The sequence below is a fragment of the Mus pahari genome, chromosome 4, assembly GCF_900095145.1.
Source record: "Mus pahari chromosome 4, PAHARI_EIJ_v1.1, whole genome shotgun sequence".
Classification (NCBI taxonomy): domain Eukaryota; kingdom Metazoa; phylum Chordata; class Mammalia; order Rodentia; family Muridae; genus Mus; species Mus pahari.
The window spans coordinates 27,575,215-27,589,619 of NC_034593.1; the positions used below are offsets into that span (position 1 = coordinate 27,575,215).

The 14,405-nt window shown below is 45.9% G+C and overlaps 1 protein-coding gene across 1 annotated transcript in view; it reads left to right on the plus strand.

Moving 5' to 3' along the window:
- Usp13 (ubiquitin specific peptidase 13) overlaps positions 1 to 1,944 on the plus strand; it is a 105,147-nt gene extending 103,203 nt beyond the window's left edge. Inside the window, exons 20-21 of the mRNA XM_021196023.2 lie at positions 304 to 388; positions 1,797 to 1,944. Of these exons, the coding sequence (XP_021051682.1) occupies positions 304 to 388; positions 1,797 to 1,890 (179 nt within the window). The 3' untranslated portion in view covers positions 1,891 to 1,944. The remainder of the gene's footprint in view (positions 1 to 303; positions 389 to 1,796) is intronic.
- The last annotated feature ends 12,461 nt before the right edge of the window (positions 1,945 to 14,405 follow it).

The following is a 14,405-nucleotide window of genomic DNA, read 5'->3' on the forward strand; positions in this document are numbered from 1 at the left end:
TCTGCTTCTACATGTAAGCTTAACATCAGCAGTGCTTGCTGTACTTCGCTTGCTGGTAGAATGCCATATCATTGTGTGTGTGTGTGTGTGTGTGTGCGTGTGTGTGTGTATGTGAATGCATTCACGTGCAATGCTGTGTGTGTGTATGTGTGTGTGCTCAAATGTGTGTGCTCAACACAGCAAGGTTAATAGACTTGGACTGTGACTCTGTGGAGCCTGTTTCCTGTTGGCCCCAGGCTCTGTTTAGAGGCATACTGGGTCCCTGACTGCTGCCCAGTAACGGAATTGTTCTCTTTTCCCTAGTGTACGAGTTGTTTGCATTCATCAGTCACATGGGGACATCTACAATGAGTGGCCACTATGTTTGCCATATCAAGAAGGAGGGACGGTGAGTCTTTTTTAGAAGGTCGCGGACAGATGCTGTGTTGAGCTTTTCCTGGGCTCAGCCATTCTACTAACTGTGCTTGCAGTGTGTAGTTTCAAAAAGAACCCATGCTAAATCTGTCTATTGCGATGGCCGGTGGTCATGCCCAGCCCATGCTGTTAGCTGGGTGCCAAGCCACTCTAGTCAAAAACCCAATCCCAAGCTAGCTCTCTATGTCTCTGTTTGCTAAGCTGACCAAACCAGTTTCTCCTTAAATGCCTGGAGCTGCACTTCCCGGGCCATGCACCCGCACCCACCCCCCACCCCGTCTGCAGAACCTCAGCTACTGCACAGTCAACTCCCCTTAGCCCTGTGAAACGAAAACACTAGAGACTTACAATATACCGGCCAGATTTATAACGGTAAATCTCCAACACCAAAATGCCCTTGCAAAGAACACATAACTCAGTAATATAATTACAAGGTGCACACTTAGATTGGGCACATAGACCATTTCACTACTCTATTGCCCAGCTATGAAATCCCTAGCTACTTGTGGCTCCTCCAGGCCATGTGGTTCTGCTCCATCTTTTTCTTCCTCCATCTTCTGCTCTATCCACCTTCTGTCTCTCCTTTTCTCTTCGCTTCCTTCCCTCCCTTCTCTAAAACTTTCAACGCTGCCTTTCCCTTCCATTGCCCAATCACAGGCTCTAGCCTTACCTGACCAATTAAGATTTCACCTGACCTACTAGAGTATGTGCTCTACTCCTCATCGGAGCACGCCTCTTGAGGGAACAGAAAATACAAACATCAATCCACAACATGTACTAGAATTTTTTTTTTATGTTATCTCTGGTTCTCTCATTGCTTTGTTTTGTTTTGTTTTGTTTTGTGACAGGGACTCATTATGTAGACCTTGGCTGGCCTGGAATTCACTGTGTAGAGCAGGCTGGTCATTAACTCATATCCACTGCCTTTTCCTCTGTAGTGCTGAGTAGGATTAAAGGTGAGTGCCACAATGATGGCCTCTCATAGTGGATTGAAGAGGTGTACTCCCCCACCTTTGTTTTTTAAACCAGAGTCTCTTTAGCTTGAGGTCCTCCTGAGCACTAGAGTTACAGGCATGCACATGTGCCTGACATGTTGTATGTTCAATTGTTTAACAAACACAAACACCAGTGCTCAGGTTAGCTAGTTAACTAGTCAGCTAGTGGTACACAGTTCAAGGGCATCCTCTGCTACTTATGGAGTTTGAGGCCAGCCTGGGGTCAGAAACACTGTCTTGGGGGTGGGGTTCTTTACGGAAATTCTGCTCCCTTTATGCGATGCTTTGGCCATGGTTGCATTGAAGCATCTGAGTTATTGGAGACTTCTTCCTGCCATGGGGCAATTGCTGACACAAATCAACATAGATTTCTGTCTTTGTTTTCAGATGGGTGATCTACAATGACCACAAAGTTTGTGCCTCAGAAAGGCCCCCCAAAGACCTGGGCTATATGTACTTTTACCGCAGGATACCAAGCTAAACCTCACAAGAATTGGCAAGAAAAAGCCATACACCTTTTTAATTTGCCAAAAAAGAAAAAGAAGAAAAAAAAAAAAAGAAAAAGAAAAAGGAAAAATAAAGGAAAAAAGATGGGACGTCGGATGCAGAGGACAACATGGGTACTTATTACTTCTTTTAAGAGCTTGGTCATGACACCTTCTGGAGAAGAACTGGGAAGAAATTTCTGTTGGTGGCAACATTCTGTCATAGGGGATTTTGTGACTGTTCAGAGAGAGAGGGTGACGGAAGAAAAGACATTGGCTACCAGCCCATCAGATAGGCACTGTCTTTCCCTCTTCTGCTTTGGGGGTCACTCGTGAGGGTCTCTCTACAGTGAGAAAAATGCCCACTTTTAAAATCTTTCCATATAGGAAATCAAAGCCTGGACTGGCATTTACTGGTGGCATTGTGTTTTCATTTCCCACAGTAAGTTCTGACCTAGCTATGTGTACTAGGACATCTGCAGTGGATGCTATTTTTAATTTTAATCACATCAAACTTTATATTACACTGTATGAGTATGTGTGTGTGAGTGTGTGTGTGTGTGTGTGTGTGTGTGTGTGTGTGTGTGAGACCTTTGTAGTCTTCTGGATATCTGATGGATTGGTGTTCAAAGGCTAAATAGTTGCTGTTAAGCATATTTGGAAAAGGCAGACACACATCTTTAAAAATTATAACTCAGGAACAATTGTTAAAAATGAGTTCCCCACTTGGATTTTAAAGAGTACAGAGAGCTGAGTTGTGGCCTCTAAGTGCTGTCTGGCATTCATGTGGGTCTGTGTCATTTGACATTGATGCCAGGTGCCTAAGTCTTGTCACACTGTGCTTTGCCAAGGGCAGCTGGGAGCTCCTCCTCAGCAGCGCATTCGCTCACAGCTTTCTGTCCATTTTAGTTAAACATCTGGCCTCTCGGGATTGGGCTTACCCCCTGGGATCATGTTAGGTGACCCGCGGTTTGTCTGATTTTCTGGTCTCTGAAGTCTCTTATGTTTTTACATCTCTACTTCTCTGGGGCCAGTGTTCCCTCTGCCCTCACTGCCTGTCTGCCGTGGCCCATGGTGCAACCTCGGGCACTTTCAGGATGAGAGCTGCAGAGATGTTTCTGTCACAGCTGCAATGCCGGCCTTCCCGCCTGGTCGTTTCAGGGTCCTAGCTGTGGCCTGAGAACAGAGCAGAGTCGTGGGTGTGCAGTGGCCAGGAACGAGAGCTCTCTGTAGTTTCGTTAACTACTTTTCATCAAATTCCAGCCTCTGGAGTTTCTGGTTCAGATCACTGATCAAATGGAAAAGGATTCCTTGCTGTCTGCTTGACGCATACTTGTTTGATTGATCTTTTTAGAAACGGCAGAAAAATGAAGAAGTAGAACGGAATGGCCTACGTACAGCCGTGGCATCGGGTTGGGATGGGATGAGTCTGAACAGTCAGAGTTCAAACCCCGGGGCCCTGTCTCAAGGAAGATCCCACGTAAGCCTGGGCTGTGGAGCCGGGGCCAGAGGCCTGGGTGCATCTGGGTGCTGCCTCAGTTGGCCATTCCTTCCTTTCATCTGTGCCTCAGTTTCCACATCCGCAAGGTGGTCAGGTGACTCCCTCCCAGCCCTTCTAGCAGGTTTTGATCAGTTCTGAAGAACCTTCACAGAACAGGAGGTGGAACGTGGTAGGCCCCATTAGAGTGTACTCCTGCCTTCTTGAGTTATCCAGTGCTTTTTCTATCTGGGAATAAATGACATGACGGGAGGAGAGTTCACGATGCTGTGATTCTCTCTGACATTGTTCCACTGAGGCACCTTTGAGGCTTGGCTTAGAGATCCTCTGCTGTGTGTGTCCCTGACCAGCGACCCTACCCCCCCCCCCAGTGGAAATTCCACACTAAGCAGCCTTACAAAACGCAGTCCCTAAGGGCCACATATGATAGGACAATGACTGAACTTGCACTTTCAGTGGCTGGTTTGCAGTGTTACAAAGCAAAGGCCTTTCACGTGGGTAGGAGCATCTCAGGAGGTCTGGATTCAAATGTGGTCAAAGATAGCATGTATATTTTGAACAAAATAAAAGATTTTATAAAATTTTGCAAACTCGATGTTGTAAAATCCATATTAAAGATTTTAGGCTGTAAACCATTTAACTTCATTAGGTAGAAGCAGCAAATTAACCCTTCCGACACCAAGACATATTTTGAGAAAATGTATAATGGCTGCCTCTTCCCTGCCTCACAAACTCAAGGGCTATTCACGGCAAGGCTTTGAATGTGCGCTCCTCGGATCAGGAGCTGGACACACTGGTGTGGGCGGTGCCCTGCTCTCATTAGAATGTGCTTGCATGTGTCTCCTGGTATATGCAAACTAAGCTGCTCGAGAGTACCAGTGGGCTATACCACTTATCTTGCACATGTGTGCAGACTGGACCAGTGTGGGTTGTGTCTGCTGACCCACCTGCTAGGAGTCTTCTGTGTGAGATGTGGCGTGATCCTGTGGCTCTCTCTCTATGTGGAAGCAGATGTAGAGGACAGCGCTTTCTTCCTGTAAATATCTTTTGGTATTTATTTGTGTAGACTCCTGCTATGTCTTTGGAAAATGGATCTGTTTTGTCACTTGGCTGAAGTACCCAAATAACTAGTCAGAGATGCAGTTTGGTCCAGATTTTCTTTTTCTTCTACATGAGAAGAATCTGGGAAGAATCCTATTTTAATGACATTTTATATCAATGTGGCTTCAGTATTTTCGAATTGACTCGCCGGTTTTACCAAACTTCAAGAGAATGTGCCTGCCGCCTCCGCTTCCCCTGCATCCCTTTGGGCTCCCATTCCCTCAGCCGCAGACCTCCAAGTGTGCTTCTGTCCTGACAGCATCTCAGGGTGACATGCACGAGTCTCTCTACTGCTGGGCCCTTGTCTCTGGATCAGGAGGTTAGACCAGATAATCTGTGAAGTCTCCTGTCTGGCCACCACATTTTGTGTTTATTTCTTTGTGGTTCCGACCAGAATCAGACATGAGCTATGGTAGTCGTTCAGAAGTTTCCGTGCCTGAGTCTGTAGTTATTCTAGCTTGTAGGTTCCGGGCATCGTTGCTCCACATCCCCTTTCTCTTCCTAATCGATTTTCTTTTGTAATCTCATTTCCCCGACTCCTGAACTCAAAACTTTGCAGTCTCTGAGGCCCTTTGCTACTATCCCTCCTCCCCTCCAAATAAAAGGAGCGATCCATTTAAGACACCCTCTTGGAAAAAATCTCAGAATGCCTCTCAGCCACTCAAACACACACAGTATTTTAAAATCCCAAGTCCACTGTTGCTAGCCCAGGTCCCCAGATCCCCAGATCCATGCCGCCAAAGCTGTCTGTCCTACAAAGGGTGTTTAGAAAGTCTGTCTTCATCATCACAGATGCTGTGGCGGCTGGATCTTAGCACAGGTCTTTGTAGTCTGTGAGGTTGCCAGGAGACGTGGGAAGAACAGAGGATGGCATTAGATATAATGTTGCTTCTGCCTGTTGGGTCAGTATCCCAGGGAACAGAACAAGGTCTGGGCAGTGAAGCTGGCGGGTCGGACCACCTACCCAGTGCCACCAGGATTTCCTGCTGTCCTAATTTGCTTTTCATTGGAATAAAGACCATGGCCAAAAACAACTTGGGGAGGAAAGGGTTTATTTAATCTTAGAATTTAAGGAAGGGAAGTCAGGGCAGGAACTCAAGGCAAGAACCTGAAGGCAAAAACTGAGGCAGAGGCCACGGAGGAGCACTGCTGACTGGCTCATTCCCCACTGCTCGCTCAGCCTGCTTTCCAGGACCGCACACACTGGGCTGGCTCCCCCGCCAATCATTAACCAAGAAGTTGCCCCATAGGCTTACCCACAGGCTAATTTTAATGGAATCGTTTTCTCAGTTGAGATTCATTCTTTCAGATGATCTTAGCATGAGTCAAATCAAACGAAGCAAACAAACAAAACCTAATCAGCACAAATGCTCTATAATTAGTCATCACCCTTACGGTTGGCGGAAGGTTCTGTAGCCCTCCAGTGTGGTAGGATTTGGTCAGCCCCTACTCAGATTGTTCCACATACATAAAACGTACACTAGAACCTGAAAGCTTCAACAAGCAGTGTGACTACTGCAAATGACGTGGGATATGTTGATTACACGTGCTGGCCATTTACTATCGAAATTTCCACTGTCGACTGGTCTGAGCATGGCTACTGAACGGTTTAGAGGTATGGCTGAGGCGCTCCCGTTAGTNTTCTGCACTGAGAGGTCCACCGTGAAATCCCATGGGTAAGACAGGGAACCTGCAGAGGCTGCAAAATCGGAGTGATGCAGATGGTCTTGCTGGAGTAGGGAGCACGTGAAGCACANGGCAAGGCCCAGAAGCTGCAAGAAGAGTCTTGTAGTTAGTTTCTGGGGCGCTTCTGCTTTAAAGAAAATACATCCCCCAATTTAGCCGCAAAAGCAGCGCACCCCCAGCGGCCTTCCCTCAGCCTTGCTCTGGAGCTGCCCTGTGGATTGGAACCTGTTTTCCCAGCATCCTCTGGGTGCTGTGGATGTTAGCTGGGGCTGGGTGGGGGTTTGGGTACTGCTTTCATTTCAGACAGTGTTCTCTTGTGGTTCCCCTCCCCGCGCGCATCCTGTATTCTGTTCCCCCCGCTGGGTATGTGGAAAGGCTGTGTGGATCTCAGCTCCTCCGCTCGCTNGCACAGAGGCTGAGCCTGACCTGTGCCCACCTGCCCAGCAGCGTTAGCTGTTGGGTACTGGAAGACTTGGTATTTATTTATTTTGCACTAGTCACGGTTGGTGTGGAAACTCCTTCAAGTGTTTGGGAGATTACTTGCCTGTAATGGAAAGAGATGGATAATTTATTGCTTTGATAGTTTTAAATTAAAAGCTATTCTCACAAACTCAGGTCCCTTTATGGCTCTTGTCTGTTTTTCCTTCGGAAAATGCCAAAGGAGAACGGGGGAACTCGAGGCCATGCCTGATTCTGTTTTTGGCCATGGCTTGTTGATGTGACTCTGCTCTTTGTCCCCAGCAGAGGTCAGTAACTTGAAGGAGGGTTGGAATGGTGGGAATCGGGGTGGGGGTGGGGAACCGACTTCTGGGTTTTCCCTGTTGGGTATCCAGCCACACAGCCTCACACAGAGAGCTCTGTGGTCCTGGCCCTCCAGTGGTAATAGCAGAATGAACATGCTACATCAGTGATTTGGCATATCGGACACTATGTTTCTATTGTGTAAAAGTTCCCTAGTACCACATTGCCACAGACTCGGTTTAAACAACACAGCCACTCACCCAGTTCTATTGAGGCTAAAACCATGGGACAGGAAGAATTTATTCCTGTGGTTTCCAAATCAGTCTCAAGCCTGTCCATCTGTCTGTCTGTCTGTCTGTCTGTCTGTCTGTCTGTCTGTCTGTCTCTCTCTGTCTCTCCTTCCTTCCTTCCTTCCTTCCTTCCTTCCTTCCTTCCTTCCTTCCTTCCTTCCTTCCTTTCCTTTCCTTTCCTTTCCTTTCCTTTTTAATTTTTTTAAAAAAGCTGACAGCACCCTAACAGCTTTGATATCAGACATGTTCACGTCTCCTTTTAATGGATCACTTGCCTCTCTCTTATAAGGACTCCTGATATTGCATTGACTCACTCTGGTAATCCAGACCGCCCCCCCATCTCAAAGTCTTTAAACCTCAGTGCCCTCCTGTGGCCTCAGTACCTGGGAGCTAGAAACAGGAGAGACAGGAGGAGTTCAGAGTCCTCAGCAAAGTGCGATTAGGGTTCAGCCTGGACCACAAGAGACTTCGTGCAAATAAACAAAGATCTTTTGTTTGGTCACATCTACAAACACATCTACAAAACACACAGGGATAGCGTATAGGCATTAGTAACATCTTTGGGATAGGCACATTATTTTGCTTAGCATACAGGGCATGCTACTTACTGTTTGAAAATACATCTCTCCGCTGTTCAAAGGTTTTAAAAGAATAGATCTATGTGTTTTGAAAATCCCAATCATTGCCTGACTTCAGTGTCAACCATAGTTTTGGTGAAAGGGACGAGATGGGGGAGTGGTTGGCATGGTGAGATATTATTTTGGGTTCAGAGAAAAATGCCTGCACGCTAGCTGCTACGGCTTTATTACAGCATGCCAACGGGAGAGCCTGCCACATCCCTCATTCAGCTATAAGCTCAGTGTCTCAAAGGTACTCAATGACAGACTTTAGTCATAGTAGGGAAATATAACAGGAAAAGGTGAAATTTCTCTTCTCTGGATGAGTGGTAGGGAGGTAGAATGTCAGGAATGGGGCACCCAGGATCCACATCCGGTCCCTTTCCCTTCTTGACTTTCCTGCAGCTTGATCTTGTCCTCTGTACAATGGGTACAATGATTGATTTGATAAGATGTGAAGAGCATATGTGACAACTTGGTGGACACGGGACATTTTTACATCACCACATTAGCACAAACGGTTCTTGGCGCCTATGGAAGGTTTTGAGCCCTTGTTTTGGTCCAGACTGCCTTTAAACTACATGGTGTGCCCACAGTTAATGACTTCTTTCCAAACAAAATTTCCAGGAGACTTTCATTCAGCCAGCTGACTTGTGAATCTGTGCATCCTGACTCATCACACAATAAACTAGTGTCTACAGAGTTCTGTGTGACGTTTTGCTTACACCGCGTCTGCAAACAACGTAGACATGCTCCTTGTCCTTGTTGAATTAGTTTCCTAGCAACACCAGGTACTACATGTACAAAGTCAGTAATGTTCTGTGAGGTGTGAACAGATGGTTCTGTGAGAGCTTGGAGCAGGGCATTGGAGGCTGGTTCTGATAAGTAAGGTACCCAGCCAGGGGTGGTGCGGCATTGCTGAGACGAGATCGAAGCCAGGACTTGCAAGAAGAGAACCCATCAGGTGGGTGTTTGGGGGAACTGGTGTGGAAGCCCCCAGGGGTGGCCTGTCTGCTCTGTTATAAAATCACTGGAGGCTCAGCAGGACTGGGTAGAATATAATGGGCATGATAGGACCAGAGGGGCCAGCTGTCCTGCGGGTGGGGTGTGAGACTCCAGAGTGTAGAGCGTTAAGGGTCTTCTGTCAAGCAGCGACCCATCTGGCTGAAGCATAGGAATGTCTGTTGCTTGGGTTGGATGGTAGGAGAGCAGGGACAGAGGAGAGACGTGTGGAGAGGAATTGCAAATTTTAAACCGGGTCACCAGGAGTTTCTTTGCTCCCAGGAGAGGAGAAGTAGGTGGGGCGCACATAAGCACCGGTTCCAGAGGAGGTATTTGTTTTTAGATGTGAGGAAGGGGGTGGACAAACGGCAATCCGGCTTCTGAGGCTGTGCAGAAGGCATGGAAGAGGTGCAGGTCCCATGTGCTTGAGCAGGTGAATGGGATGGGGTCTTAGGCCAGTGTGGGGGGCTGGTGTAGACAGAGCCATAGGAACAGGGACTCAGGAGCAAGGTGCAGACAGTGGCAGGTGGCTCCCTTTCTCCCCAGCTTTACCTATCTCTGAGACAGAAGCAAAGTCCATGCCCCGTAGCATGGAGTGAGACAGAGGCGGGGGGGAAGCCTGGGAGACTGGAAGTGAGAGGAGGTGTGAAATGTTGGTGTAGTTGAACTAACAAAATCGCTGTACATTTTCTATTTGGATGAAATTAGTTTAATTGGTATCAATTCTTAGTATTTTCTGAGGACAGAGTCATCAGCCAGACCTCTGCCGTCATAAATCTTCTCTTGGAGACATTATTTTTATGGGGTCAGACTTGGTAAATGTATGTTAGGCCAAGAAGACCTCTCTTTTTTGGAGAGCTTGTTTGGAGGTTCAAGCAGGGGAACACAGGTACTTGTTGATGAAAAAGTGATCTTTTTCTATTTGGGGGAGGTTGTGTATGCAGTGAGGGAGGGGCACACATGGTACAGTGAGGGGGACAGGGACATGGCCAGCCAGCCAGATTAGCCCTGATGATCAGTGAGGTTGACAGCTGTTGTCATTCTGTCCTCACTTTTTTTTTTTTTTAGGGACAGGGTCTGGTCGTGAGGCCCGGGCTGGTCTCGAACCCACTGTCCTCCTGCCTCGGCCTCCTGAGTGTTGGGGTGACAGGCAGGCATGACACTGTCTGCATGATTTTGATTTCAGTTTTTGATCCAAAGCAGCAGATTGAAGTTATGACCTTGGCTGTCTCTCTGAAGTCTCCTTCTTCCTGGATCAGGTTTGGCAGGTCTGAACGTCAGCTTTGCTCTTCAGTTAGCGTTGAATCCAGGAGACCTCTCACTGGACCACAGTTTGCTTCTCTCTAGTTCCCAATAATAAACTCGGGAGTGGTACAATTAATCGTGGGGAAAGCAGGGGACATGGTGTTAATGGCAAAGTAGAAGTACCTACCGATTGGCCCGAGCAGGTTTCAGCAGGCTGTATGGAGGGAATTGATCTCTATCCATCTAAGCTCAGGTAGAGAAATTCAAATATGTGGTCTGCTCTGGGTTTAGTTTCGTCTAGTACTACAAGGAAGAACACTAGAATTAGCCATCCTTTCCCCAAATGAAGGTGGATGAATCTGATCACCCGGGGCCACCGCAGTTCAGCCGTGAAGGGCTTGCCTAGCAAGTGAGAAGCTCTGGGTTGAATCCTCAGCATAAAAACACAAAACAGCAAAGCCAAAGCCCAAAGCATTCTAAAACAAAACAAAACAAAACAAACAAAAACCCATAAAACAAATAAAACCAAACCAGCTAGGAAGCAGTGTTTTTATTTTTATTTTTTTGTGGAATATAAAGTTAGTAATAGTAATAATAATAATATAAAATGAAAATAAAATAATAATACAAACTTGTAAGTGCTGTCTGCATAGTTTAGGGGGACCTGTGAAAACTAAAGAGGGGCTGGTGTGACGCCTCAGTCATGAAAGTGCTTTCCACACAAGCATGAGGACCTACGTTCAGATCTCAGCACCTGCATAAAAAGCCAGGTGTGATGTTTATCTGTAATCCTTGTGCAGGGGAGGCGGTGACAGTGACAAGAGGGACTCTGGAGCTCTTTGGCCAGAGTCTTCCTGAAACAGTGAGTTCCAGGCTCAGTTAGAGACCCGAGGGCTGCCAAGAGCACTGCGGAGATGGCTCAGGGGAAGGAATGTTTGTGGCTCTTGTAGAGGACTGGGCAGTTCAGCCCCCAGCACCTGTGCCAAGAAACCTCACAGTGATTTGTCATTCCTGCTCCTGGAGAGCTGATACCCTCTGCTGAGCAATGCAAGTGGGCTCACTCACACACATCTCACACACATACCTCACACACACATACACCTCACACATACACACACACACCTCACACATACACACACACCTCACATACATACACACACTTCACAATACACACACACACACATCTTACACAAAATCTGTCTCTCACACACACATATACACACAGACACCTCACACACACGCACTTCACACATACACACACACCTCACACACATATATAACTCACAATACACATACACCACACATACACACATCACACATACGCACACACACCTCACACATACACCCCACATGCATACTCACACCTCACACACACACTTCACATACACACATCACACATACACACACTTCACACACATACATACACACATCTCACGCACACACACACAGCTTATATAAAATCTGTCTCTCTCACACACATATACACACAGACATCTCACATACATCACACACACACACACACACATCTCACACATATCACACACACAAATTACACATATACACACATGTCACACAACACATCTTCCACATACCTCTCTCTCTCTCATACACACACACACACACACACACACATCATACACATATACACACATATCACACACACAAATTACACATATACACACATGTCACACAACACATCTTCCACATACCTCTCTCTCTCTCTCATACACACACACATATCATACACATATACACACATATCACACACACATATATACACACACATGTCACATACACATCTTACACATACCTCTCTCTCTTTTACACACACACACAGATCACACACATAAACACTTTAAAATCATGGAGAGGAAAACCCCAATGCTCACCTATGGCGTGCACATGCATGCGCACCCCCTCCATATATACACACAGGAACATGTACACAGACAAAGAAAATCATAAAGAATGCTTTAAACCTTTGTTTGGCTTTCCATACACATGGAGAGGAGGAGCTATTTTGGGGATAATAGTTAAGTACAGCTGATGTTTAAAAAGTGGAGGTAGGCAACTTTAAAAAGCAGCAAAAGATCTGAGGCGGGAGTAATGCTTGTTCCCCACTGGATGACATATAGTGTCTGTCATCAGGTTAACAGTAACGTGTGTGTGTGCAACTTGACTTTTTGGAGGAGGGAATGGAAGACACCAAGGCCAAGTGGCACCTGAGATCAAGAGGGGGCAGTGAGGATGGGGCACGCACACGTGCCAGTTTAGGCCCTGTGTGGCTACCTTCAGTGTCAACCTAACCAGGCTGGGAGGAAGGAAACAGACTTCAGGGCTGGGGGCAGCTCTGCCCTTTGTCTTGGATCCCCAACCTGACCTGGCATCTCCTCAACCTCCTTGCTTCCAGCCCGGGCCTCCTCGGCCTCCTTCATGAGCACACGCCACGCTCATTCCCAACTTGGTGCTGTGCACTAGCTGTTGATTCTTCCAGGAATGTGTGCCCTCGCTCCGATTGGCTGGTTCTGGGTTAGAATCTGCGCCCACACGTTCCCCACGTTCTGACCACCTGGAAATAAGGACCCAAGCCTCTCGTAACTCCCCCTGCCGCTTTCTCCCACTCGGCACACGCGACTGCTTATTATAGTCTAGGCGCACCCTACACTAGAACAAAGCCTGGTGTACTCAGAGTTACTCATTGTCTGACTCAAGAAAGACCCTGAAGTAACACATATTTTAATGCTTTTATTCTAAAAAGATCACAAATTTCAATTTCAGGTTAATATTTTAGTCTTTAAAAAAATTAACAAAGGAAAATGGTTTTCGAGGTTTGTTCTTTGTCTACAAATGCATTCCTACTTTCCAGATAATTCATGCAAAATTATACGTAGCAATGCTCAACAGAAAGACTTCTAAAAGCAGAAGTAACTGTTTCTGTTTGAAACCAATTTAAATGGTCTGACCCCAAATCCCATCTTGAGAGAGTTCTGAAAAGACCATGAAGCCACAGACAAAGTTTATTTGGAAACATAGTTCAAAACTACAGAAATGTAAATACAGGTTAATAATGTGAAAAAGGAAGGCGTGCCTTCAATAAAGTATAAACCTACTACCTTAAGCTCCGTACTTTGCAAATTATAAGTCGTCTGTGAATGAACATGTCAGTAGGATACATGGTTATTTTTATAATAGTTTTATTTCAAAGGGCAATGCAGAGAAAGGCTACACTGAAGGCTTACTACATGGCAGGGTAGGCTGTGTGCTATTCACCATGCCACACAAATATTATCTCATAGAATGCCAATAATATTCAAATCCCCCATTGCCACTGAGTATAGATCACTTAATTTGGAGCTGATATTAACTTAGAAATTCAGTGTAAACATTTAAAGTTAAGGGTTTTTTTTTTTTTTTGTTACCTATTTCAGCTTGAAAATGAAATCCCAAGATTTTTAAACATTGAGCACAATAAGGTATGGTCATTGCAATTTTCTTAAAACACAATTTTTAGGTTAGATTAGATACGCAGTATTCACAGATATACAAAATAGATAGAAATGTTTCTAAGTAGTAAATGCTCCTCATAGGCTGTAAAAAGTTTACTGAATTAATCAGTTATTTTTCTCAACTGATGTAAACAAATTTGGATAATGAAAATCGAGGAGGGTTTGGATCAGATGAGATATGGGGGGAAAGAAGGGACTTGATAAATGAGGCTTGTGTCCTTTCACTGACAGTAGCATGGACACGCTGCTCACAGGGCACAATCCGGTGGCGGGTATTCCAGTCATGTACTGTGTGCATGCCATTTCCCTTTCCCATCCATTCAAAGAAAACCCAAGCACAGTCCCACAGATGCACGCTGTACAGTGCCGCCACGAACGCTTGCCTGGCTCCTTTTCACTTTATCCCTTTCAGTGACGTTTTTTAGACTGACTGCCCTATGTCTTGCTGAGGGAGACTCAGCTCTATTTTTTCTTGTTAAAAGGTCCTGAGGCTGGGTCACTGTTCTCCAGAACATCTTACTTGGTGTTTCTGCAGCAGTCGCAGCATCCTTATGCAGTGTGAGAGACTATTAAGCCTCACACCTTGATTTACTATTGCTTTCCTCTAATTGTTTACTGTCCTCATGCGTGGTCTTTCTGTGTGGTGGAGGACATGGTGCTCTATGAAAGGGTAAAAAAAGCTGTTCTTCACATATGACCTAAAGGCTGGCCTTTCTCTCTCTTTCTCTTTCTCTTTCTTTCTTTCTTTCTTTCTTTCTTTCTTTCTTTCTTTCTTTCTTTCTTTCTTTCTTTCTTTCTTTCCCTTCCTTCCTTCCTTCCTTCCTT